Source organism: Manis javanica, chromosome 4, assembly GCF_040802235.1.
Source record: "Manis javanica isolate MJ-LG chromosome 4, MJ_LKY, whole genome shotgun sequence".
Taxonomy (NCBI): domain Eukaryota; kingdom Metazoa; phylum Chordata; class Mammalia; order Pholidota; family Manidae; genus Manis; species Manis javanica.
Window position 1 is genome coordinate 13484463 of NC_133159.1, and position 27291 is coordinate 13511753.

Sequence of the window (27291 nt, forward strand, 5' to 3'; positions counted from 1 at the left end):
GCATCTCTGGGCCTCGTTTTCCAGAAGGAGGAGACTGGAACAGTGGTCCCCAAAAGAGTCATCCAGTGCTAAGACTCCATAAAAACCCTCACCCCACTTTGGAGGAAATCCCAAGCAGGTCACTGGATGGAGAGCCAGTGTTCCCTGCCCCAGGAGACTTTGCTCACACCCCACCTGGCAGGCTCACTGGCTAAAATACGAGCATGCCTCTCACCCACTAATGCATCTGAGCTTCCCAGCACCCTGTGGGGTAGGCTTTGTGATTGTGCCCACTCTACAGATGAGAAAACTGAAGACTGCCCAGCAGTGCCTCAGCTCAGAAGAAGCAGAGCCAGGTGTCAGAGGGCTGCCAGCCTGCCTGACTCCAGCCCCCGCCTGTCTCTGCTGTACCCACAGTGCAATGTCTGAACCCAGATGGGAAGAAATTCAGCGTGGGGAGAGGGAAGCTAAGAGTCAGCCAGGCACACACTCCCCCTGAGAACCACCTGCTCAGCCCTGCATGTGGGCCGTCCTCTGGAGATTCCAGAAAACATCTCCCTAACCTCCATTATGCAAAAAAAGACTTCTTAGACAGACCCTCCCCATCCAAGACCCAGACTGGAGAAGACATAGTTCTGGGGATCCTTTCTGCTTCACCCATGAGACTAGGATGGCTAGATAAAATACAGGACAATATTTGAGACACATTTAGACCAAAAGATGACACATTTTAAGCTGAAATTCAAAGTTAACTGGGTGTCCTGAATTTTTATTTGCTAAATCTGGCTGCTCTCTATGAAACACACTCCACTGCCCACTTCCCACCATCTTTTAGGAGTAGAATAGATGGGGGTGACACAAACCCAGAATCTGTGTATCTCATTTTCCAACACAAGATACACTTCCCTGGAATCCTGGGCCCTGCAATGAACACTTGGGAAACACTTTTTTTCCATAAAATGTTGAAGTCCTGCCATCTCTAAGGTACACCCCAACTCCCTGGTGTCACTGAAGGAGGAAAGCAAAAGGTTCCCCCCAAAACCCTGCAGTTCTTCTGGCCTCTATGTTGGGACAGTCAGTGGCTCTCAGAATCAGTCCAGGCCTGACCTTGTGACCTTGAGTGAGTCCCATCACTCCTCTAGGCCTCAGTTTCCACATCTGTGAAATGGGAACCAGTTCCTTTTCCCCCGCAGCCCTGGCCAGGAGACTGTAGCTCCAGAAACAACCTCGGCCCCCACCCCTGCCCGAAGACAGGGCCCTGTGCCTCCAGGGGTCCAGGCCTCCATCTCTGTAAAGCTCTATGTCCCTCCCTCCAGGTCAGGATGGCGGGTAGGGATGGGAGGGCAGACTGGCACTGCCCCCGGGAGATGCTGCCTCTGCCTCGCTTTCTGCAGGTGGAGCTGAGAGACTGACCAAGGGCCGCACGTGCCAGCGTGTGTGCGTGTCACCAACGCAGTGCCCAGCACATCAAAATCCCTCCTAATGCTAATTAAACACTGTTCGTGCACCAAGCACACGGAGTGTTCCATGTGGATTATCTGGCCTAATCCCCACAACCATCTCACACCCACGAGAGCATTTCTATCACCTGATGGCTGTAGATTTACCTGTGTGTGCTGTCGGCCTTTTCTGCCAGGGTACAGGCCCCTGCGGACCACCTTCTTGTCTGCTGAGGCCCCAGGCTGGGGAGGTGCCACTCGGGGTAGGTGCTTGGCATCTAGATGAGGAACAAGTCAATAAACAACACTAGATGGCAAGCACTATTCTTGTCCTTCTTTTACAGATGAGGAAACTGAGGCCTGGAGAGATGAAGGAAATTGCCTGGGATCACATAGGGATTTTATTCTGAGCCCAGGCAGAGCCTGAAGTGTTAATTCCCCCCATCCAGTGGGCACACAAAACATAACAGATGAATACAGGCACTCATGAATGCATGCATGGTGCCCAGCTGAGCAGGCCGCCTCCTTCCCCCATGCCCGTGCCCTCGGAACATGTTTCTCTGACAGTGTGGGGCAAAGCAGCCCCTCAAATCTGGAAGCATGCACTAACCCTGAGGCCTCGACCCTTGACCCTGAGGCATCGGCTCCTGGTCCTGCTCAGAGATGGCAGCAACAGCCCTGAGTCACACAGCACCCTGGTAGGCAGCCAGATGCCCCATCCCCAAGGCCCAGGCCCTGAACCCAGCCCTGTCCCCCTCTGAGACCACCCTGTGCTTGGAACAGGGTGGCAGCAGGGGTTAAATTTCAGGCTTGCTCCTTGCTTGCTGTGTGACCTCCTGTGAGTCATCATGCCTCTCTGAGTCTCTCCTGCTGTAAAATGGGAGTATTCCCAAACCCTCAGGGCTGTTCTGAAAATTACAAAGCAAAATCGTGGACAACCAGCTCAGTTGTAGAACAGAGCTCTGCTTGGGCAACCCCAGCAGCCCCCTCCGGGCCTCTTGGCCTCCGCCCTACAAGCACTAACTGGGGCCTGACAAACCCCAGCGCCAGCCTGACAACTCTGTGAAGTCTGAATCAGAAGAAAATAATTGAGGTTAATTCCTCAGCATAGCCACCTACCACCCACCTCTCCTCCCAGCAGGCCAGGGAGGATTTATGAGCTAATGGCAGCATTGTCATGTAAAGGGCTTTGAGATCCTGGGAGAGAGAGCCCTGGGGACCCGGAAAGTATGAAATGGGAGGCATAATGGTATTAGCACCCAATTACTCCAGGATGATCACTCTGGCTGCCCCGGAGCTGTAACTGGAGAGCCCTTGTCTCCTGGCCATCCCCTCCGCTTGCCCCTGCAAGGACCAGGCTGGGGCAGACAAGTGCCATTGGCTCAGGCCTGTGTCCTTCCAGCTTGCTGTGTGGCCTTAGGAAGTCATACACCCTCTCTGGGTATCTTGCTTCATTAGTTGTCCTGAGGGTTGCTGAAAATCAACAGACCAATAATGGTTGGCACCTGCCCCTCCACTCCCATGTAGCCCTACGGCTAGACAAAGGACAGAGGTGTGAACCGCACGTGGGTGTCCACCTGGGGAGAAAGCCAGGGCTCTGGGTCCCAGCCCAAGCTCCTTTCCTGCCCCCATCTCAGCCAAACACTGGGGACACACGTCAAATGAGTATGAGACTCTGAAAGGATAGCTACACTGAATACCTTCCATAGTAACACCTTTCATCCCCACCAGAGTGCCCTAGCATAGGGCTACTATCAACCCCAATCCGTGCATGAGGGAACTGAGGCCAGAGGGCAAGTCCTTGCCCAGGTCCCACAGCTAGGAAGCAGGTGAACCAGGATTCAAATCCAGATGTCGCCCAAGTGTGCTCTGTAGAGGTTTAGAGCAACAGCCTATTCTGCTTCTCATGCTCTCATACTGAGAACTTTCCGATGGGAACACGGGCCAGCTTTCCACTTCCTCCAGCTGATAAAACCTGAGCACAGCTTTACCGAGCATTTCCTACACACCAGGCTCTGTGCCATGCGCTACATGCCCTTTATGTCTAACTCACCTCCTGGGAATCAAGGTGCTTCATCCCCTTTTTATAGGTGAAGCTGAGGCACATGGGACAGAATTGGCCCAAAGTCTTACGGCTGAACTGTGGCTTTGACACCACTGATTACATATTCTTCCCACTCGCCCTCGTGGTTTGTCTTTTCCTGCATCCGGGTACAGAAAGGTGTTCCTTCCGGTTTACCTTGACCTTGCGGACTCAGCTGGCCCCTCCTAATCTCTGCTGGGGATCTGGTGCCTGGAATGTGGCATGGTAGCACATGGTACCAAATATTTATAAATAAGATTTGGAAGGCAGAGTTTTGCAGGCCAAGGGGGTGCCTCCACACAGGGGTGGGAAGCTTGCACTTGAGCAGCCTTAGAGAGGTCTTGGGGGGCAAGGGGTGCAGGGGGAGGCTGCTCACTGGAGGATCAGCAAAGGCACCATGCCAAAGCTCCACGCAACCCAAAGCCGCCCCATCTTCAGGACAGACAGACAGTCCAGCCCTTCTGGCACAACTGGCACCCTCAGATCCCCTCCCCTTAGGCACCTGGGGTCTCCAAGTTCCCAAAGCCCTTGCTGTTGGCCATTTGGCTGCCCATTGCCCCATGGGTGCTGCCGGCCCACCCATGGGTGCCGCTCCCCTGTTCTCATTTGGAGCAACCCACCCATTCTGGATAATTCCAAGACCTCCCCTCCTCCCTCAGATGCTGCCCGCTTTCTCCTTGTCTTCACCCAGCTCCTCTTCTTCCTCGTCCAGCTCTCCCATCCCCCTCCCGGCGCACCCACCCCCACACCACGTCCTCCACCCATCAGAAGTTAATTCCTCAGAAACTTTCCTTGGGAGCAATTTCCACTTCTTATTATGCCCGCTGCGCCAGCCCCGCTCGGCGCTATCTGGCTCCCTACAGCAGGGAAGACGGCTGACACTTGCCTGGAATAGCAGAGGTGACGGCGTGGGGGGGCAGCTCCTGGGATTATGATAAGGGCGCACAGGCCGTTTGGTATGCCAGCCCAGGCCACGCGCTCTACCTTCCATATTGGGGTGATAAAGATGATTTTCCATGCTGGTCCCTATCTCCTATCAAGACCAAACATTCAAATGCAGCCCTACGCTTTAAATCCCCCTCCTCCTGCAAGATAATACCTCCTCCAAAGGAAACTGTACCTTATGATTTGAAAGGAAAAAAAAAATTAATTGAAGTAGCCAGGTCATTCCCTCCCTATGACTCGGATTTAATGAAAAAATGGAGCCGGTTTTGAAGCCAGGTGTGCTTCTGGGGTGTGGAGAGAGAGAAGGGGCCAGGGGGCATTTACTTGCCGGTTCTGGGGAGGCCCCACTCCATCAGGAGGGTCCCAGACAAGGGCACCCCATCCTGACCCACTTGCCTGGTGGGGTGACGTCAAAGTTGTGAAATCGGAGATGAGTTCTCAGCACAGGAGGGGGATCAGGACCCAAGAAGAAGGGCCGGGGGTGGGGAGGTGGCGGGCGGGCAGGGGGCATGGCTTCCCTTCTCATCTCCATAAAATTTTACCAAAGGAGAGAGAGACTTCAGGAAGGTTTGGGTTCTTTTTCTTTATTATTATTTTTTAGGGTTTTGGAATTGTTTCCCGGGTTTGGAGTCTGTCAGCAGAATATTTATTGTACCTTATGGTGCATTAGTAAGGAGATTGTCTTCCCCTTCCACAGCCGACTTTAATACCCCCCCCACCTTCAGTCTACCTGGAAGGAGAGTGTATTCAGTGGGAGGATTTCCTTTTTGCCAAAGTCAGCAGCCCTGGCAGACCTGCCCCAGCTCCCGGAACTGGGCTGCGGTGGCATCGCCCACAGGGCCTTGGGGAGGCGGAGGCACCCTGGCTGGACCTGGCACCCGTCGCTGCCCCGGTTCCTCCCAGCTAGTGGCCCCCCATCCCAACACCCCACCCTGCACTGCCCTAATTCTTCAGGTGGCCCCTGAGAGCCTCTGCCCCTCAATGCCTCCCACCTCCACAGCAGGGCACCACACCCCAGAACAGCCGCAGCACCAGCCACAAATTACAGCCCAGACAAGGGTGGATTCCTGGCGAGCAGGAGAGGGGGACAGCGGGCTGGGGAGGGGGCCCTTCCTCCCCTTCCCAAAGGAGCAAATGGACACAGGGGCCAGAACAGAGACGCTGGCCGCCCAGCCCACTGCCCTGCCCCACAGCAGCTTCTCATACAGGTTTTACAGGTCTGCCACGGAGGCGGGGAGAAAAGTGGCTACAAGCCATTAATTACAAATTGGTTCAGGGACAGAAAGGCTAGAGAGGGCGTGTCCATATTCCCACTCCGACCTCAGGTGGAAATTCCTGCCCCTTCCAGGATGGGCCTCCTCACTGTCTCATTCGCTGGGCAGTGCTGCCGCCTCCCTGGGCCTCCCTTCTCCCCAGCTGCCAGCCAAGGGGTTGAACTAGGTCCCCTTTAGGGATATTCCTGATTCTGATAATAATGACGACAGGGCCAAGAACCAACGAGTGCACAAAGCTGGCTGACGGATGGCCAGCCTAGGCTGTCACATGTATTATCTCATCAAGGCGTCCCAACACCGCCACGGGGCGGAACCGTGTCCTCTTGGTGTGGAGGGAGGAGGCTTAGGGACAGCGGGTGCCCTGACCCCGGGAGGGCGGGAGGTAATGTTATCGGCCCGGTAGTGGCAGTGACTGGACCTCATCCTGCCAGCCGCCAAAGCCCTTCTTGTGACTCGGATAACAACCTTGGACGGTTCTGCAGGTCTAGGATTAGACGTTCATCTTCCAACTTCTCCTCATCAACTAAAAATAAAGAAAGAAACGTGTCTAGAATCTTAAAGACGCTGGTCGAGTCTGAGCTGCAGCAGCGCCCTCCCGCGCCCGGTGTGGACGTCAGCTGAGCGGGGAGAGCCGGTGTTTCTGCTGGGAGGTGGAGAAGGCTGCTGAGCCCAGGTCTCCGAGGCGCCTCCTGCCCACAGCCCCTATGATGGCACTCGCTGCCCTCCCTCCTCCTCAGAAGCCCCCACCCCACCAGTCCCATCTGCCCTCCTTCTGGGCCGCAGACCGGGGTTGTGCTGCTCAATCTCAGCACCGCTGCCACGTTGCACTGGTGATTCAGGGTGCAGGAGGGGGTGTCCTGGGCTTCATAGGATGTTTATTTAGCAGCATCCTTGGCCTCTGCCCCCTCGATGCCAGTAGCTCCCCCAGGCCCTGGCAGTTGTTTCCAGATATTACCCAAGTCTGCTGGAGGACAAAAGTGTCCCCAGTTGAGATCCGCTGCTTTAGCCATTAAAAGTACAGGGACACGGGGACCTGGTTCAAATGTCCCTTCTTCCATGGAGAGGGTGGCATTTGGCAAGCTGCTTGACCTCGTGAAAGCTCAGTCTCCTCACCTGTGAAACGGGGATGATAATGATATGTGCAGACATGACCTAAGGGTTCCACGAGATCGATAGAGCCTGTGGGGGTCAGCTTCCTTTTGAACTGAAAATGCTCCAGAGCTAGAGAGTGGTGAGCGTTGCACAACATTGGGAGTGTACTGAATGCCACTGTATTGTACAGTTAAAGCATGGCTTGCTTTATGTATGTGTATTATATACATATATATAATACGTAGGAAGGGAGGGAGGGGGGAAAGCTACCAGAGCGGAGCGGGTCTGGTGCCTCTGAACTGGGGTGCGGGAGCATCCTTTCCTTCCTTTCCATCCCATCTCTCTAATATTGGAATATTGTTTGCACAGAAAAACAACAGGAAGAAGGAAAAGAAGAAAGAAACAAACAAACGAAAGCCCAGACCAGTGGAACAGCTGAAGCCTCGCTGACATTGTAGGGAATCAACAGGTCAAAAAGGTGATCCGACGGGTCTGTCGAAGGGTTATTTTGTCTACACAACACAGCACAGCTGGTCCCAAGTTTGGGGTTTTGTTTTCTTTTCCCTCGCTTTGATTGGCTGCTCTAACTTGGTGAATAAGCAATCTGAGAATGACTGGGGAAAAATAATATTTTTACTCAAGCCCAGGTTTCCAAATTGCCCAATTAACAGAAGAGGGGAAAGCCCTTTCTTTGACGGAACTGGCCTCAGGCATTTGGAGCCACAGTGAGTTTTGGTCCTGCTCCAAGCTATGGGAAAATGACCCACAGCAGCCGCTGGGGCTTCAGTCTTCCCTGGAGCTGAAAGGGGAGGTTTTAATTTCACAAGTGTTGCTGGGGTTCCTAGTAGCATTACCTATCCTGGGGGTCAGGGAAGCAACCCACAGACGTCTCGTTTGGGAATGGCTAAGGAAACTGGGGTCTATCCCTACAGTGGAACTCTGCACCTACTACACATGCTGTCTGCAAACAAAAACTACGGACATGACGGTGTATTTCCATACAGATTTGAGTAAAACAGCACTTGAACCCATAGTATCATTGCAAAGGTAGGTGCAGAGAAAACACTGGAAGCAAATACAGAAAATTGCAGTGAACGATTGCGTGATGTGCAGTCTCTGTGTTGTTCTACGCACCTTGCAAAGAGTGACTGTCACTTTGATATACCAAAAACCTTTTCCTTCAAATATTGTCAGAGAATATCAAGGACCAGCCTTCCCTTTGAAATGACTTCTAGCTTGCAAATGGCCTAAACTCTTCTTTGCTCGCCACTGGTCAATGCAGCTGCAGTGGGGGAAAATTCAGATCACAGGCCGAGAAGCTTCTCGGCTGCTGGCTGCTCCTGGCCCCTTCCTGGATCTGCGGCCTCCATAGAGAGCGGTGGAGAAACCCAGCCCTAGAGAGGCTGTGGGGCTCTGGGGGGACACAGCCTCCCTCCAGGAATGCTCTTCTCATTTCCTGGTCCCCAGGATGGACCTCTTTTGCAGAGCGTCAGGAGCATCCTCTTGGACCCAAGTGCAGGAGTTCCCGCCCTGACTCCTCTCTCTGACACTCTCCACTCCTGCTTCCGCCTCCTAACTGGTTGTGGTCCTTGGGCAAATTACTTACTCACCAGTAAGAAGAGACGGTTGTTCCCATGGATTCCAATGAGCAAGTCCTCAGGATTTTCACCCCCACCCAGGCTGCTCTGGCCCTGTTAGTCCCCCACCTGGACAACCCTGGCAGTGACACCACTATCGTTGAGGAAGGAGCTCCCCAAAGTCACACAGCTGCCAAGAGGCAGAGCCAGGCTTTGAGCCCACATCCCGGCCACGGGACCCAAGCTCCTGAATTGTTCCTCATTTCTGTGTCCATTGTCCCTCTGGCTACAGAGCAGCTTGAGAGTCCTCGGCACATCTGGTTCCATAAACATTGTGAAAAATCTAAATAACAATGTATGTTAACGGGGTGGCACGCTGAGTGCAGGCCCCTGTCCTGGCTGCTTTTCAGACCTCACCTCATTTACTCTTGCATCTGTCCCTAAGAGGTAGCATGATTATTGTCCCCATTTTACAGATGTGGAGATGAAGGCAAAGAGAGGTGAGCTGACTCACCCCATGCCACACAGGTGATAGGTCAGGGGTTCTAAACCCAAGAGTATCTGATGGGTTGAAGGTTAAGATTATTGGCTCTATGGTTTAGGTATTACAACTGGTATCTATATAGGACCTGGGGTATTGGATTCTAAACTGTCCTGCATAGATTCAGCCAGTAAGGCCACTGGAAATCTTAATCCATGGCTCTGGTTTACTGCCTGGAGACAGTGCTCTGGGCCACGAGCAGCTGATACACTGAATCTCCCTTTACTAGACAGACACTGTGGGCGCAGTGAGCATGCACTCGTGGGCATTGTGACCCAGCTGTAAGTCAGTGGGCATTTCCCAGCCAAAGAGGTAAGATTAGATGCTCTTCTTCTTGCAGACCATGGATGTGGCCCACTGAGAAGTGTAGGTGTTCGCTTCCCGGCCTGTCATACATCATGACATACACAGAAACTGGAAATATTTGGGATAAGTAGATGAGACCACTTGCAGCTGGAGGCAACTGGCTCAGCTCCCCACACCCCTACACTTGGGGGACCCAAATCTTGGCACACAAAGTGGGAGGCATGGTTCAGGAGGCTTCCTCCACCGCCCCCTTCCATTGCCACCCTCTAGGATTTACTTTCCTCTTGAACAGAGAATACGGGACCTGCCTCTGAAGGGTTCTAGGGTTCTTAGAAGACTCCCAGTTCATTCCAAGGAAGCTCTGCTCTAACGCAGCTTCCCAGCTTTCATGCAAAACCACTGGTGCCCCTGAGTACTTGAAAAAAATATTTTTCTTCCAGGGAGCGCGTTTGAATGGCTTGTATTCAGCAATTCCCGGCAACCCAGGATCAGTCAACACTTTTTGAACACCTCTTTCAGGAAACAGAGAACACTGAGATCTGTTCTCTTTATCCGTATCGGTCTTCATCTTCCTTTCTGTGGATTTCTTCCTCAGTCTTTAGGGCCAGACCCACATGCATGCACACAGGCACACACGTTCCCTACAGTCCCATGGGTTTCTTCCCTAAAATTAATCGACATGAAACACATCTCCGTGAGTCCTCTCAATACTGCCCCAGCTCTGGAAATTCAGAACAGAAGAAAATTTCCAGGTTTCAAATCATGGATGCAAGCATAGGGGCCATCTGGCCCTATAATGAAACAGAGCAGCACGCTGAGACCCAGAGGGGAAGTGACTTGCCCAAGGTCATACAGCAAATGTCGGCTGGAGCCCAAGTGGGTACCCAGGCCCCCGGGGCTCCCGGTCCAGCACCGCCCAGAGAGGTTTGAGAATGGAGGTCATTGTCTAAATTGCGAGGAGACGAGTACCACTGCTCTATCCCCGAGGAGAGCCAATGGAGGGAATCTTGGCTGGCACAATTCCCACAAAAAGTTTTCAAAGCCTTTCCTAACCTAATATATGTAAAGAAATCTTTGGAGAGTCATTCCCCATTAATCAGCTGTCAGCAGTGTTCGGAGGGAGGGGAGGGGAGGGGAGACTGGACACGGCTAACTCATTTCCCAGAGCCTGTCTTTAAGATTTCAAAAATGAGTTTAGCAGAGCCAGTCACTTTGGGGCATCTGAGAAGAAGAGAAGTGCCTCCCACACCCTCAAATACTCTAAACCTGTGTGATGATCCATCTGATTTAGTGACTCTCATACCTTAGCTGCGCCAGAATTATGGGAAGGCTGGTAAAAACACAGACCGCCCCCCACGCACCCACACAGAGTTTCTGTTTCAGCAGGTCTTGCGCGGGGCCTGAGAAGTAGCATTTCTAACAAGCACGTAGGTGATGCTATGTTGCTGTCCAGGGACCACACTGAGAACCACCTTCTGTGCCACTGAGGCTGTTCGGGTGGTCCAGACCAAAGGGTGAAAGAGTCATTTTGTTCATCAGGGAGCAGAATAATTGGTGGTCGGGCACAAGACTCAAAGTTAAGCGGAGATGCTGGCCCCTGAGCTCTGCCGTGAAGTCCAGGAGCACCGGCCTTATTTACTGCTGCCCCCAACGCCTGGCCCTGGGGCCGGCACATTGTGGGTTTCAGATAAATGGGCTTCACACCGGTGGTCCTCACTGCCTAAGCAGAAAGGAGGGAGAGATGGCACAGGGTCTAGGGGAGCATCACGGGAGCCTCATTTCTTTGTCTTGACTGGGTTGGAGCATAATTAGGTGCTGAGACATTACGGGCCCCACGTCTGTTTCTTTCCACTGTAATAACGTTCGCACAGATATCCTGATTTTTAAAAAGTATAATCCTCACTACAGAAAATTTAGAAAATGCTTGGAGGCAAAAAGAAGAAAACGATCACACATAATCTCCCTTAGGTTATTTATTCATATTATTTGGGTATACATTCTTCTGGGCTTGTTTTTCTATCCATACCTATAATTTTTTTTTTTTTTTAAGTAGGATCGGACTTTTTTGGATGCTGCCTTTTTCACTTCATGTTTCACGAACAATTTGCCAGGTCATTGAAAGTTCTGAGAGGTAATACAGATAATACAGTTCAGTTAAGAACCCGACCCTGGAGGCTGATTGTCAGAGTTTACGTGGGTATGTGCCACTTACGGGGTCAGGGACCAAGGACAAGTTACTCGACCTCTCGGAGCCTCATTCTCTCAGCCAATGCAACTGGGATGATACTATTTGTACTTATATCAGACTTGTGAGGATTAAATGAACTAAGCAGTTAGCATGGTTGCTAACATGGAGGGAAACAATCATTACGCAAGGGTTACCTCTTAGGTGCTTGCAAAGGTTCCAGAATAGTCCATCATGTGGATGTTTCCTAACCTATTTTTCAATATCCTATTGTTAAAGTTTTCCCCCCAGTTTTCCCTCAGATACAAAGTATTGTAATGACATACTTTGCACATGTGTGATAAGTTCCTAGAAAGACAGGGCAATAGCCCAAGGATGGTTCTAAACATCTCTAGAGCTCTTAGAACATACTCTCCAAGTTGCCCATCAGAAACCTGGTACCAGTTTACTCTGCCACAAACAGCATGAGAGTTCCAGCTTCTAGGAGCCTAAGCAACCCTGGATAGTATCATTTTCCCCCTCATAACTGCCACTTTGGTGAGGGACCATGGCATCTCATTGTTTTAATTTGCTTTACTTGGGCATCTGGTAAGATTGACAGTTTTTCATACGCTTCTAGCCCTCATGTATTAAATATCTCTTTAATAAATTATCTGTCTGTGTCCTTTGCCCAGGGTTGTTCATCATTGTTATTGATTTGCAAGAACTCTTTGTATAGAAAAGACATTAACCCTTTGCAGCAGAGATGTTGAAAGCATTTTCTCCAGTTTGTCATTTACTTCTCAATTTTATTTTTGGTGGGTTTTTTTTTCCCTGTGTGCTACTTTGTTCCCCTCAGATCCTTTTGGTAATCAGCCAGGGGGCCATAGTTTCCTCCCCCATCAGCATTTTCCCTGCCAGGTTCCATCAGCCTGGGGCCCTTTTAAGTTTGTAGCCTGGGGCAGTCCCTTTGATTTACTGCCCCCTACATAATGACTGGAAAGAGGTCTATCAGGTCTTTCCAGAAGTCCTAGATGACCCCAAATCTGCTGGGCTCCTACCCCTGCTGGCTGCACAGGTCACAGGTCATCACGCCCCAGTGACTCCCAAAAAGGGATAACTCAAGCCCCCTGGTGATAACAGTTGATGCCAGTCAACTGGTTTGGCTGCTTGCTTCCCTAAATTTCCCTGATTATTTTTGATGGAATGTAGGTTATAGCCCAGAACTGTTCTCACTAATGCACACACATGCAATAAGAAAATAATATTCAACTGAGGATCACTGGTAAAAGCTGCCCTTTGTGAGGCCTGCTAGGCGCCAGCCACTGCACATGCATTAACTCTGCCACAAGCTAACTGTTACTGGATTCATTTCTTAAATGAGGAAACAGAAATTCAGAGAGGTTAAGTAATTTGCCCCAGGAAACCCAGCTTGTGAGGACTGAAGCCAAGATTAAAATGGACCTTGTCTTACTATAGAGCCAGACTCACTGTTGGTTCTGACATCAGGAAATCCACCCCACCACTCCAGGCCCCAGTTCTCCTTCATTTGGGGATAATAATACCCTGCCTCTATGCCACATGACATTGAGACGAGAATCAAGTTTTTAAAACATAGAAGTAAAAAACCTATAAACAGTAAAAATATTCAACAAAGGAGCAAATGGCACCTTCTTAGATGAATTCACAGAATCATTTATTCACTCACAACCTTACAATTTATATCAATTTGTATTAGCTGGCATCAATCATGTGTAGCCAAATAGTTATACTTACAGGATGGATCACCAACTCTTTCCCAGACTGACGATCACACTTGTTCATTCGCTCAACAAATATTCATTATTTCCACCTCCTGGAGGGAGAGACAGACTGTGACCTCAGGGAGTTCTCACTAGTGCATACTCATGCATACACCATGCACATGCACATGCGCCACACATTCTCGTCTCCATTTCAGCTTTCCATTTGAGGGTCTTTCTCTTCCATGGCTCTGAATGCTTGACTCTCCCAGGTCTCAGCGACACCGAATTCTGAGTTCACTTGAAATCAGGTTCCGACACCTTCCCCTGTGCTCCAAAGAGCCCCACTTTTCTGTCACATGGAAAATCCATGTTCACCTGAGTTCCCATTCCTGGAAGAGAGGGAGAGCAAGTGGGGCTGCCCTTTCAGAACGTGGCAGCCAGGGGCACCTCAACTCCCACCCCACAAAAAACAAGGCCATTCAAGATCCAGCTGAATCTGCCCAGGAAATGAGATTCTTTGTTTTGCCTTTAAACCAACATTACTCTATGTCAATAAGGGTAAATCTCAAGAACATCATGCTGGACAAGAAGAGCATGTTTCAAAATGATACCCACAGTATACGTTATAGTTTATTTTTTGTATATTATACAAACTTTTTTATATTTACATAAACTGTAAAAACAACATATTTTAATGAAAATATGTAGTAAGATTATAAAAGCATGTGTATTAGTTGCTCGTGGCTGCCATAACAAATTACTGTGAACCTGGTGATTCAAAACAACAGAAACTTAGTCTCTCACAGTCCAGGAGGTCAGAAGTCCTAAGTCACACTAGCACTGGGGCCAAATCAAGGTGTCACAGGGCGTGCTCTCTCTGGAGGCCTTAGAAGACAATCTGCTCCCTCTTTCAGCTCCTGGCGGCCGCCAGCATTCCTTGGCTTATGGCCACCTCACTCCAATCTCTGCCTCCGTGGTAACAGCGCCTTCACACACACACATACAGCTGTGTGTGTCAAATCTCCCTTTTCTTCTCTCTTATAATGTTGCTTGTGATGGTATTTTGAGTTCACCCAGGTAACCCAGTATAATCTCCCCATCTCAAGATCTTTAATTAATCCCCTCTACAAAGAGCCTTTTACATTTTAAGATAACATTTATAGGTACCAGGGATGAGGACCTAATATCTTTAGCAGATATTATTCAGCCAACTACAACATGTAGAGAAATGATACATGCCAAATTCCTGATGGTGGTTTTTTTCAGGTAAAAAGAAAGGGAATGATATAGGGAGCGTACATGAGGGTTAGCAGTCTGTAAGTGCCCATTCTATTATACTGTTGGGGTGCAGTTAATTTTTTTAAAGCCCTGCCACCTCCTAGCTATGTGATCCTGGGCAATTTGTTTCACATTTCTGGACTTGTCTCCCCTAATCTGTGCTATACAGACACTGGCATACCTTCTTTATGGATGTGTCTGAGCATTCAAAAGTATAATGTATGTGAAGTGCCCAGCAAGCGTGTGGCTTGCTCATTTTTAGTACTGGTCACCATTATAATTACTGTGGCTGTTGTTGCTTTTCTGAAATTGAGCATTTTCTACAGCACACCCATGCACACAAACAAACACGCACACACCAACAATCCTTGCCAAGCAAGAGAAATAAGTTTTTCTGCTCCAAGCTCTGGTTTCTGAAACTCAGCATTGTAGGGAGCTGGGGTGAACAGGTAACTAAAAATGACAATGGTAGAAGCAGGGGGAGCCCCTTTGCAAAGGCACTTTTTTGATCTGCTCTAACTGCCACTATACAGAATTAGATGGAATTCATTTCTATGATGAAGGAATTAATGGTTATGGAGAGAATCGGGTTCAGGTGGAAGACTTGAATCCAAAGAAGGGAATAAAGCCTTGAAATTCAAATGAAAAATTATTATATAAGCATAAAGGAAACCTATTTTACACCTGTAAGACTGAATGTATAAATATGAACCCACTGCTCCCTCTGGGAAATGGGGATTGTGCTTTTAATTCACCTAGACAAATACGCAGTGCACTCTGCCTCCCACCTATACATTTCAATGAAGACCCGGCACCCTCGGGGCTCCTGAGGACCCTCAAACAGGCCACCTCCTCCCTCAGGCTAGGCACCTTCCCTGCTGGCCAGGCAAAAGCTCTTTTGGCTTCCCCAGTCTCCCCAGGAGGGAGGTGGGCTCCTGAAGCTATAAACTCCTTGGACAAGGTCATCTCAAAGACTCCCACCCAGCCCTGGCATTCTCTGCAGCCCCCACCCTCCAACCGGCCCCCAGGGACTCCCATGGCAGGACAAAATCCAACGGTGGTTAGAATGTTTCGGCTTCACTCATTCATTCAATAGCACCTTCTGAGTACTTGCCATGTGCCAGTCTCTGTGCTCAGTGCTAGAGATCATCTGGTTTACAAAAGGGGAAACTGAGACAGCAAGAGACGAAATGGGAGCCAAAACATAGGGTAGGCTTTGGAGCCAAGGAAGCCTGAGTTGAGTTGCTGTGACATGCCTGGCACAGGGTAGGCATTTCAAAAATTCAAGTTGTTAATATTCATGCCCAAGGGCAAAGGGTGATCTGATCACTGAACCTAGCCTTTTGGTGAACACCTTCTGTATGTAGACACTGAGCCGGCCCTAGAACTGCAGAGATGAATACAGAAAGGCCCCAGTGGCCAACCACAGAGGAAGCAGAAGGCAAGGAAAGCAGCAGGCACTGAGTGCCAACCGCAGACCAAGCACTAGGCTCGGTGTTTTCACCCAACTCATAGCTGCTTCTTAAGACAGTGCAGGTGAGCTACGTTGTGAGTTCCATTTGAGGAGCATCGTTCACCAGGAGTCCACGGCTGTTTGTCCTCCCGATGCTCCAAGGGGTTGAGCAATCTTAGCACAGGGAAGGCACGCCAAAGGGTCAGTATCATGGCAAATTGCTGGCCTCATACGATTCAAGCCCAGGTCTCCTGCCATTTTCCTAAGTCCCCCTGTTTAGGCTAGAATCATTCACCTAATGAATATTTATTTGTGCATCTATCACGGAACTTAGGCTACAGCAGTGAATACACAACAAAATGCTCTGCACCCAGGAGAGGAAAGACTGTCCCTGTTTAGTGGGCTGTGATAGAGGAAGGGGCTCCCCAAGGACAGCAGGAAGGAGAGCCCGGGGGCCAAAGGAACCCAATTCCATCAGCTTGCCCTTAGCACCAAGCTGATCTGAGGTGCGGACCAGGCAGCATCTGACCTTTTTGTTCTTATTCCCATCCCACCCCACCCCGAAAAGCCTGGGGCCCGGAGGGAAAGTTCGTCTGGCTTGTGGCCTTCCCTGGAACTTGTACACAGCCACGAGCTCCAGGCCAGCCAAAGCTGGGGGTCATCATCCCCCTTTGATTTCTTTAATGAAAATGCTTTGTGATTCCCTAGATGAGCAGCTCTGATAAGGTAATTGTCCAAGGGTGCAGTCTACAATCCATTAATGCTAGACTAGGGGCAAACTGAACTTGGAGCAGTGATCTAAAGGTATCAGAGAAGGCAGCCCAGCGCCATCCCACACTTGGTCTTTTGTTCAGGCAGCTGAGAGCTTAGGACGAGACTTCCCTCCCCAGGCTCTCCAGTGGTTCCAAGAAACAGAAATTCCCACTGCAGGCACCTCTCTACCTCCTCATATCCATGTGCACGCACATACATACACCCCCATATATGCACATGCATACATGTACATGTGCAGGCACACTCACATGCTCTCCTATACTCTTCTACAGGTACCCACATGCTCCAGCCTCACCTACTTCTACATGCACACCCTGCTACACACCACATCACATCTGTCCCTCTCCAGTCCCTTGGGCCACTGGACCAGATTGGAGAGGCATTCTCCTATTCCTGAGGATGCCCTTTTTCCACCCTGATATGGCAAGGGAAGGGGGATACTAGGCAGAGGAAATATTTTTACAGATATTGGGGAGCTGTTAAAACAGCCTTGACTTCATCTCAGAAAGCTAGTGGGAAGCAGTTAGCAAGAGAGGGAAGTCCAAAGGAGCCGCAGGAGGAGGAGGAGACCCAGGAAGAAGGGGAGGAAGACGCTGGCTGGGATTCTCTTCAGCAGTGGGCCTGGGAGAAGCCTGATCATTATCCCATCTTACTTACCTTGAGAAGTGGAATTCCTTCCACCAATACTGCTTTATTTGAGGGGGTGGGTGGGTGGTGGTGAATAAAAACATCAAGCAAGAAAACATACCAGTTTTCCTTCCCTTCCTCTTCAGGTTTGGGCATATATTTATTTCAAGGTCACTTTTAGAAAGTGCTACTTCTTAAGAGGAAAAAAATAATCAATGATTGGGGAAGAGGGAAATGTGTTCTTTTTCAAAGGTGCCTCTCCAAATGCAGCCGCTGAGGAATTTCGATCCGGACCTAGTCTCCAGCCTCCACAGGGGCCTTTGTTCCGGGATATTTCGTTTCTCTCCCCAGTCCCTTCACGACCGCCCCCCAACTCCTCTCTCCTCTCTCATTATCAAACATTTGAAGACTGAATAATTCCATTTGTCGATGTCTTTGGCCCATGCCTCTGAAAATGTAAAAGGCCCCACCGAAATCAAAACCCCTGGTTTTCAAGGTGGATTTACCACCGTTTAAAGGAAGATTTCTTGGGTAATCGCTGTCAAAAAATACTCATCGCACAGGGATCTGAAAGAGTCCTCTCCCTTGGGCTGGGGAAAGGGACCATTGACCACTGGGGACAGGGAAAAGGGAATCCAGTTGTGGTCCTAAATCTCTGGCACTTGCCATCAATTCAAAGTCTAGATTGGAGGCAGCCAGAAAAAGGGCATCTTCCCCAGCCGATGTCAACCTGAGCTCTTGCTCCGGATCTTTAGGCCTACGGCCTTTCTTTCCCATTTTAACTGGGCTTGGAGGGGTCCATCTGGGGACTTGAGAGGAAGAACTCCTGTTAGCATTGTTGTCACTGTAGGGGAGAGGGGATCTCAGACGAGACAGGGGGAGGTGGAGCTAAGGGACAGTTATCCATGCGCCAGGACAGGGGTGATTTCTAGAGAGAGGCAGGTGGTGGAACCAGGCGGGGCTGGGCCTGGAGAGGCTCATTTAGGGAGAGCCCCAGATGGATGCAAAGCAGAGGAGGAGTCCTTCCAGAGGATCTTGACCCAACCCCATCAGGACCAAAGGGCTCTCCCAGGGCTTCAGGTCTGAGTTACAGCCCAAAGAGCAATGGGGACTGCACATACTTTGGGAAACCATGGAGATGGGGGAGGTGGTGGACAGGATGGACAGACTAAGAGGAAAGCTACTGGGGAGAACTCAGAACGGCCAGGAAGAAAAGAGTGAGAGAAAGAAAAGAGAGACAGACTGAGGGAACAGAGGGAGACAGAAAAGTGTGTGTGTGTGTGTGTGTGTGTGTGTGTAACAGAGACAGATGCAGAGAGGAGAGGGGGAGGGGAAAGAAGCAGGGAGAGAGACAGACAGAGATTAGGGTGAGGGACTGGAGGGAAGCTTTGGAGGCTCCTCCAACCCAGCACACAAAAAGCAGACCAGAGCAACTGGAGGCCTTAGCAGCTGATTAATGTCTGCATGGGGACTGCATTTCGGCAAGGAGGTTAGCAAGGGAAAACTGACAGGGCCACCCATTTTCCCCCCCACCTCGGAGGCAGCTTCCTGTGTTCCCAGGTAAACCCCTTTTGCCCTGCTGGATGTGAAATCGCCATTTCACCCCGTCACACTTCTTAATTGTTGCAAAAATCATTTGTGAAATTAGTCTCCAGCAGGCGAGAATGGGCTACACTCATTCCGACAGACACCAGCCTTCCTCTCCTGCCAACTGCCCCATGGGAGCCCACGGAATCCTCCAGCTGCCAAAACTCAGGGTTGGTGCTGCCACACGGAGTTGAGGGGATCCAGCTCCAGGCCTCTTTTCCTACTAGACTCACCACTCAGTCTTCTGGAGGGGAGGGCGGAGACCATGCCAAGGGTTAGGTGGCCTGGGCATGGGACTCCTGGGGTTCCAATGACTCCAGCAGCAGCCAACTGGTGGGCCCTGAACGGAGGGGTCCTCTGACTGTGTGCTCGCCCCACTTGGCTCCAGGGACGCAAGGGTGCCCACTGCAAGTCCGTGAGGAGGGATGGAGCCTGCCAGTGCCCTCACTGTGCAGGCTCCAGAGGGCTTCTTTAGCCAGGGAAGTGACCAAAACTCATACTTTCCTGACCAGCGCTTAGATCTCTAAGGCTACATGGAAGCAACTCCAAAATATGAACAGACACAGACCCTCACTTAGAAACACACACATATTCAGACTGACTGGCAAGCCTGCAACAGACCTACACACACACACACACACACACACACACACACACACACACACACACACACACACACTCAGCCACACTGGCCCATTCCACCCACAAATACAAAGGTGTCTTAAATCCTTCTAGCCAGGAGAAATTAGAGAGGAATGAGTAAATGAATGTACAATATATATAATGTATGTGTATATATGATGTGCATATTTCTGCATGTGTGTATCTGTGCATATACATATATAACATATAGGCACCTCTGGAGGTCAAGGCAGGCCAAACCCTCCACCAAGATGAGATGTAAAAGGGACTCAATTCTAATTCATCCTCCACAAAGACATGCACTGCTCCTTAAAACTTCATCTCCCAATCTCTCCTGGTGGCAGTGGAAATAGTGGGATAGAAAGGGACCAGAGAACCTTGCAGGGCTCCTGTAAATCAGGCAGCCTGGCACACTAATCTGGGCAAGGCAACACCACCCCTCCCCTTTTCCAATTCTAAAACGATTTGCCCTCCAGCTTCCTCAATTTAGGACCACTGATGGGGGCGTGGGTTTAACAGTTTTCCTGTAGGCCCCCATCCCCAGAGCACCTCCTCACCAAGAGCCTGAGGAGCCCCTTGCGCTGGCAGAGGGGGAAGGAGGGAGTCTGTCACATTCTGAGCAGGGCAAAGGTCACAGGTGAGGAAAAGGGGAGGAGAGGGAGCACACTGGGGCCAGCCAGAGGAGAGACCCCTAGGCCAAGACAAGGCTGACCCCAGCCCCAGGGAGAGGGCGGGCTGGAGGTGGGCTGGGGGGTGGGGGCCCAGTTTGAGGGCTGGGTTTATTTTATTGTATTTTGCCTCCAGCGCTGGCCCGGAGACACTCTTTCCCCGGGGAGACAAAAGGCCTGCGGTCCTGGCGTCCTGTCCTGCTGGGAGGGCGTTTCGCCCCTAGGTCTCAGTGTCCCCCAGGCAGGAGGGTCTGGTCACTCCATCTGGGGAGAGTGCAGAATTGCAGGACCTGCCCCCCGCATGCCTGACTGTTTAAACGGGGGCATTCCCACCACCACCACCACCACTGCGAATTCTGAGCGGAGGCGCTCAGAATGGAGGAGCTCAGGATGGCACCGAGTCCTGAGCACTCCCGCCTCCTACCCTTTTGGACCCCCAGATCTCGGGCACCCAGTAGCTGTACTGGCCTGGAAGGGGGTCTGAACTGTGGTCTGGGGGCCTTAAGAGGAGAACGGGTTTAAGCCTCTCTGGAGAGGGGCCAGTGGAAGGGGGTGGGGAAGGGAGGAAGAGATGGGTCCCTAACCCTTGGCACACCCGGTTCCTAAGCACTAGACCCCACCTAGTCGCTCAGGGCTACTCAGAGCTGCAGGAGGCCGGGCAAGAACCGGACCGGGGACTCACATTCTGTCATGAAGTCACAAATCCCTCCCTCGAAGTCACTCTGGGCCGTCCCCATGGGCCCCACTGGTGGGGATTTCGGAGCGTGTGAAGGGGATGAAGAAGAAGATGTGAAGGACAGCGGACTCTGACCCTGAAAGGCCAGAATCCAGGGGGGCCACCAACCGGAGGCAGACGCTCCCAAGCATCCAGGTCCTGGGCAGGGGCGGTGGGCGACCAGGGGCTGGGCACGCCGCGGATCCGGCCCATTCGTCACAGAAGACACTTGGGAAAACCTGGCAGCCCCCCGCCGCCCCCCTCAACCCATCCTCTGCTCCCTCTGTTTCACGGACAGTTCAGATTCTCCCAAAATGAGCGAGCCACGGGTTAGAAAAAAGAGGGGAAAAAAATTCGTTGGCGGTTTCTTTTCGTTATGGGTCCTCGGCTCCCTTCTGCCCTGGTCCCCCGTCCCTCCTCATGAGTAAAAGAAAAGTCCGAACCTCTCAGCTGCCCCCTCCTCCTCTTCCCTGTACTCCAGTTGGGCACTTTTGCACAACTTAGCCAGCGGATCACTCGCCCCCTCGCTTTCCCTCTTCTCTTCCCAACCCCGTCACCCGCTGTCGCCTCCCTTCAAGCCCCGAAACCCGAGAGGCACCTTCTTCCCTCCCCCGTCTTCTGGGGGGCGGGGGTGTGCAAGCTCGTGTGCAAGGGAGTAGCGAGTGTGGTCTGGAGAGAGGCGTGGAGAGGAGTGCGGAGGGGGGAGGGAGGGAGGGGAGCGCAGCGCGAGCGAGAGAATAAATATATAAATACGAAAAAGAAATCCACTCCGCAGTCTCCCGGCCCAGAAACTCGGGCCGCGATCGCCCGTCCGAGGCCGGGGGCCCTGCTCTGGCCGCGTCCCCCGAGCCCGCCTCCAGCGCCCGGCCTCGCCTCCGGGGTCTGCCCGGCGCATCCGCCCGCACAACTTCTGGCTGAGCGGAGCGGGCAGAGGCGGACTTGGGGTTGGTGTGTTTGTTTGTTTGAACTTCCTTGTCGCCACCTTCCCCCCGCCTCCGCCCCCACCTCATCCCCTCCCCAAGCTTCTGGACGCGTCCGCCTGCAGCTGGGGGGGGTGGGGTAGGGAGCGTGTGTGGAGGGAGGGGGGAGAGGTTAAAAAAAAAAGGCAAGAAAGAGATCGCAGCAGGGGCAAAGGGAGCGGACGGGAAGCGATTTTTGCCGACTCTGGATTCGTCCCCGGCGTGCGCAAGAATGGCGGCGCTTCCCGGATCCGTGCCGAGGATGATGCGGCCGGCGCCCGGGCAGAACTATCCCCGCACGGGGTTTCCTCTGGAAGGTAAGGGCGCCCGGGCTCGCTTCGCTTCCCTCCGCCGGGAGCTCCAGGTCCTCGGAGAGGTGGCCATCTCCGGGGCGGGGTGGCGGCAGCAGGGGGGTCCCCTTCTCTCCCGGGTCCAAGTCCGGGCACAGGACCCTGGAAGTTTCTGGCACCCACGCCCGGGTTTGCGGGGGCTCCACGGACCGGCGGCCTCAGCCTCACAGGCCCCCCGGCTCCAGCCTTTTCTCTCGGGATTGAACTCCGAGTACATTCCGGCTCCTCGTAAATTCTGGGTCCTAGTGAATTTCAGCTCTTTCCACTATTTTCCGATACTTTGCCCCTGATACTTGCTCGGCTTCTGCGTTCGCCGGCTGCGCGCTTTTTACTCGTTTGAATTGTTCTTTTCACCCCTGGGATGATCTTCCAATCCCTTGTATTTCGAAAAACCAACAACGTGTGATATTTTATGCATCCAGACAACGAAGGCTATCCGCCTCTTCCGAAGCAACACATAGAAATTCCTGCTTTTTGGTCTAGAAACGAACTAACTTGAAATAATAAATAGTAACGATTTTTCCTGCAAACTTTTCACTCGGGCTTCTGAACTCTGGAAATGTCCCGAGAGAGAACCTCAAGACGAGGAGAGAACACCGCAGTGTCCGGACAAGAGGAAAGGGTTGATTTTGTCATGTGTCCTTTCTCACTATTCAGCACCCAGGGTGAGCAGAGAGGAAGGGCGGCGAACCGGTTCCCGACTCGGGAAAGGGCTGGGCGCACGCCGCCGAGACCCTATCCCGCGTTTTTGTTTTTGATTTGTTTGTAAACGAATGGAAGGCCTCCAACCTGTCAGCGGGGGAATCATTCAGGTTCCGGGGGGCAGATAGCTTGGGGTGTCAGAGAAAACTGATTAGAGCTCGGTGCGACTTTTATTTTTTAATTACTCTTGTAATTGTGAGTCCCTTGAGCGTGAGGAAGGGCGTAGAAGGCAGGGAGGGGATGGACGGGCAGGCGGCCTGCGATCTGGGGAGGGGGGTCCCTCTGGCAGCGAGGCGGCGCAGGTCCCTGAATTAGACAGAGGCGAAGAGACTGGCTCCGTGATCAAGTGCGCGCCAGCAGCCACGCAGGCGGGAGAGCGCACAGCCCGGGGATTTGCCATAGCACTCTCCTGTAGCGAATGCAAGTAAAACCGGCGGCCGAGGACGCGCAGCGGATTAGAACAATATTTGCCCAACATGACGGAGAATACTGAGGAGAGCCGAGTGCCGGTCGCTAAAAAGGCTCTTGAATATAAAGTTGGGCTCTCGAGAGCTCTTGAGCGCTAATGGCATATCCCGCCACGGAGACCGAGTGACTCTGACTTGGCGACGCACGATTTCTGATTAAATCTGAGGGTGGCTTCAGACACCTACTTTTATAAAGAGAGGTGGGGGGACTGGGAGCGTGAGGGAGGAGGCGATAGGAACAGCTCGGCCGTGGAGCCTCTTCTCGCCTCCTCCCTTCCAATTATACGTCGGCTCCCTCCACTCCGGAGGCTGTGAAATCGTTCTAATCTGCCAGATCTCCGCAGCCGCTGAGTCCCTAAATTGGGGGGATCGAGGCCGGATTAGTGCACCGGGTGTCCCCCAGCCTTCTGTGAGGAAATTGTGTAGACTTTGCATTAAGGCTTCCCAGGCGTTCCCTCCTCCTCAGCGTACACCAGGGGTGACCGTCTTCCTGGTTCCCGAAGTCACCCAGACTCTGGGGCTCGGGTCCATCTGTGTGCCAACCTCTCAGACCCTGCAGGGACAGCTCATGGATTTCTGAGGCCAATAAGTATTTGATTTGGAGTTTGCTAACAACAGAGCATACCCCCAAATCGTTCCAAAACGAAATTAGAACTTTGAAAGAGGTTGGAAGCTAGAGGAGTCCTTCGAGGGACAGCCAGGTGTTTCCAGAGGCAGCAGCCAGCAGCATTATGTCACCTGTCCCTTGGCTGTTCAGTTATAGATAGGAAGTTCTGCTAAACCAGTCAGGGCTGTAAGTACTAGCCACCTACCAGCCCTTTCTAGCCCCCAATAAAATGGATCAGTCTTGGTCACTTGGCCCATGGAACTGACTAGATGGTCCACATCTCACCTGCTTCGGCAGCTCTAAGAGGCAGGCAGCCTGGGGCACGGAGAGCCATTGGTCCCAGAGTCCCCCAGGCTCCACAGACCCTCCCGCCTCTGTCCCTCCCCTTCTCAGAGGCATTCGGAGGTCGGTCTGCATTACTCACAGTGTGGCAGGAATGGGGCACATAGCATCTGAGGGACTCTACCAACCAGCGGTAACTCCTCTCTCTGTCCCCGCAGGATCCTCCCTTAGCTTCCAGACCGTTTATCCTGACCTCTAAACTGCCGCAGCTCCATGTGTGGGCAACTCAAAGATCTGCTGTCAGTGGTCTTGGGGCTCAAACAAAATTGGGATCGAGGGGTACACTCAGTGTCCCTTCTTCATCCTCACCCTGTGCCCACCTCTTTCCTCATCTCCCCTCCCTTCTTCAGTGTCCACCCCACTTGGCCAAGGCCGGGTCAACCAGCTTGGTGGGGTCTTCATCAACGGGCGACCCCTGCCTAACCACATCCGCCACAAGATAGTGGAGATGGCCCACCACGGCATCCGGCCCTGTGTCATCTCCCGCCAGCTGCGTGTCTCCCATGGTTGTGTCTCCAAGATTCTCTGCCGCTACCAGGAGACCGGGTCCATCCGGCCTGGGGCCATCGGCGGCAGCAAGCCCAGAGTGAGTGTCTTTGCTGCAGAGCTGGCAGTTGGCCTTCCCAGGTTTGGGGGTCCTGACTGTAGCCCCTCTCACTACCTTGTGTTATCCAGTAGCACTGGGGTGTCTATATGCTTCCTATGGAAAGTACAGTAGGAGAGTGTCCCCACTTCCATTTAATTCCTCCATTATTTGAATTTCCCAGGGATGGGGATAACTGAGGTCCAGGTTGTCCAAGACTTTGAGGGCTTCCTGGGTTGTCCCTATATCTGTCCCAACCCCTGTCACCAGCCCAGACAAGAGAAAATCTCCTCTCAGCCTTGCCTGAAATACTAATGGTTGATGGGGAAGCTGGACTCCTAGGGGTTGTACTTAAGTTTCTATTTTATTACCTATCACTACCCGACCCCCACCCCACCCCAGCCGCCTTCCTGGGAGCCAGGAACAGGTTTCTTGAAAGACTAAAGTCAATCTCAGAAGGGGGACATGGTGACCAGGGTCACCAGGCTGGCCTGGGGCTCTTGGGAGGTTGATATTAAAAGTATTTCCCTCCTCCCCACCCCACCTTTCCATTCCTACTCTCCCACCTCCATCCCTGAAGCAGGTGGCGACTCCGGATGTGGAGAAAAAGATCGAGGAGTACAAGAGGGAAAACCCAGGCATGTTCAGCTGGGAGATCCGAGACCGACTGCTGAAGGATGGGCACTGTGACCGCAGCACTGTGCCCTCAGGTGAGAAGGCAGCTGGGCCAGCGGAGCCTGCCTGCCCAGAGCCAGCCAGTGCCCTCAGGCTGGGTGGGGCCGAGGGCAGGAGCGGAGGGGAGGTGATGGATGCCAGGGAATTGGGAGAAAAGTTGGGAGAAGAGTGGGTGAGAGTGCAGAGGAAGGAACAAAAACCAAAAGGAAGATGGAAGGAAGGAAGAAGGAAAGGAAAGAGAAAGTGAAGAGAGGGGAGGGCCAGAAGGAAGAAAGAATGGAGGAAGAAGGGAGAGAAGAAGGAAGGGGCAATAAGTTCTTCTCTAAGGCTGGGTGGTGAAAGCAGTTCCCTGGGTGCTTTGTCAGAGAAGTGACCTAGAGAAGTAGGGCGTCCTAGGAGGGCTGATCTCCATGGGCTCCCTGGACCCCTTCCCCAAGTCACTATTTCTATTCTGTTGCTGTCATCCGCCCCCAGTATGTTCTAATGCGGAGGCCCTGCACCATGCTGCCCATGTTGGGAAAGTGGCCTGGGGCGGGGCCGGCGGGTGTCAGAGTGCCTGTGTTGGTGGCATTCAGGCTTGCCGGGCTGGGACACACACTGATGGGGCGATGGCAGCTTCAGAGACTAGAGGGCATCCAGGGAGGTCCTGGGGAAGTGGTGTGTGTGCACCTCAGGTGTGTGAGAGTGTAAGGCATACGTGTGTGCAAGGTTGCATGTAAGAATGCACCAGGTGGATTCCTCGGCCACAGTCTTGCCACCAGGGTGAGTGCCCCAGGTGTGAGTCAGCTTCCCTACCTGGTTTACTGCGCCTGGAACAGGTGTTAATACTTAAATGTGGAGCGGCAGTGGGTGTGAAGGCCCTCGCTGGTGTTGGGCCAAAGGGGTTTCCTGACTCTCCCAGGGGCCCAAGCTCCGCTGCGCATTCCCTGCCCCAACAACTTATACCCACTCTTTTGCCTTTGAATTTCTGAGGTTTAGTGAGTTCGATTAGCCGCGTGCTCAGAATCAAGTTCGGGAAGAAAGAGGAGGAGGAGGAAGTGGACAAGAAGGACGATGATGGCGAGAAGAAGGCCAAACACAGCATCGATGGTATCCTGGGCGACAAAGGTAGGGAAACTTCCCGGGCCGGACCCCGAGCCCGCGTTCCCGGACGTGCTAACGTGCTGGCTAGGGATTCGCTTCCGCCGCCCAAGGATGGCGAACACAACTTTAGCGGGAGAACTGCAGCGTCCGCGGCAGCCGGGGCCTCTCGGTTTTGCGGAGAGCGCCCCCTCGGTATGCCCTCCGCCGGGGCGTCGAGCCCAGCTGCAGGTTAGAGTTGCTTGCGCCGCTAACTGTGCAACCCCGGCGCGCGCAGCCTAGCCAAGGACTCCGGCGCGTGTGTCCTCCGGGGCTGGCGTTTTGGCTGCCGGTCCCGGGTGGATCTATTATTTATAGGAAATTTGGGCATGGAGGAGGGGGGCGAGGAAGGAGGAGCTGGCGGGCGGCTCCCTAAATGAATTTGTTAACCAGACCCGCACACGCTCTCTAAACGGTCCCTTGAAACCCCGCCTGACAGTTGACTGACCGCTGCAATCAATAAAAATTAGCGAGGGCCGCGTGGGCCGCCTCCTAACTCAGCCCCGCTTCGCAGTGCCCGAACTGAGATGTTGTGGAGTCGAGGGGTAGATGGGTGCAAAGGTGCTTTCCTCCAGCGGGGCCGGGAGTTGAGGGCAAG

The 27291-nt window shown here is 52.4% G+C and overlaps 1 protein-coding gene across 3 annotated transcripts in view; it reads left to right on the plus strand.

Annotated features, from left to right (window-relative positions):
- Positions 1-21675: 21675 nt before the first annotated feature.
- Positions 21676-27291, plus strand: part of PAX7 (paired box 7) — a 98235-nt gene continuing 92619 nt past the window's right edge. Inside the window, exons 1-4 of one of the 3 annotated variants that reach the window (XM_073233298.1) lie at positions 21676-22165; positions 24667-24902; positions 25480-25609; positions 26547-26681. In XM_073233298.1, the coding sequence (XP_073089399.1) occupies positions 22081-22165; positions 24667-24902; positions 25480-25609; positions 26547-26681 (586 nt within the window). In that variant the 5' untranslated portion in view covers positions 21676-22080. The remainder of the gene's footprint in view (positions 22166-24666; positions 24903-25479; positions 25610-26546; positions 26682-27291) is intronic. The other 2 variants (XM_017642937.3, XM_073233299.1) reach the window with 2 other exon arrangements.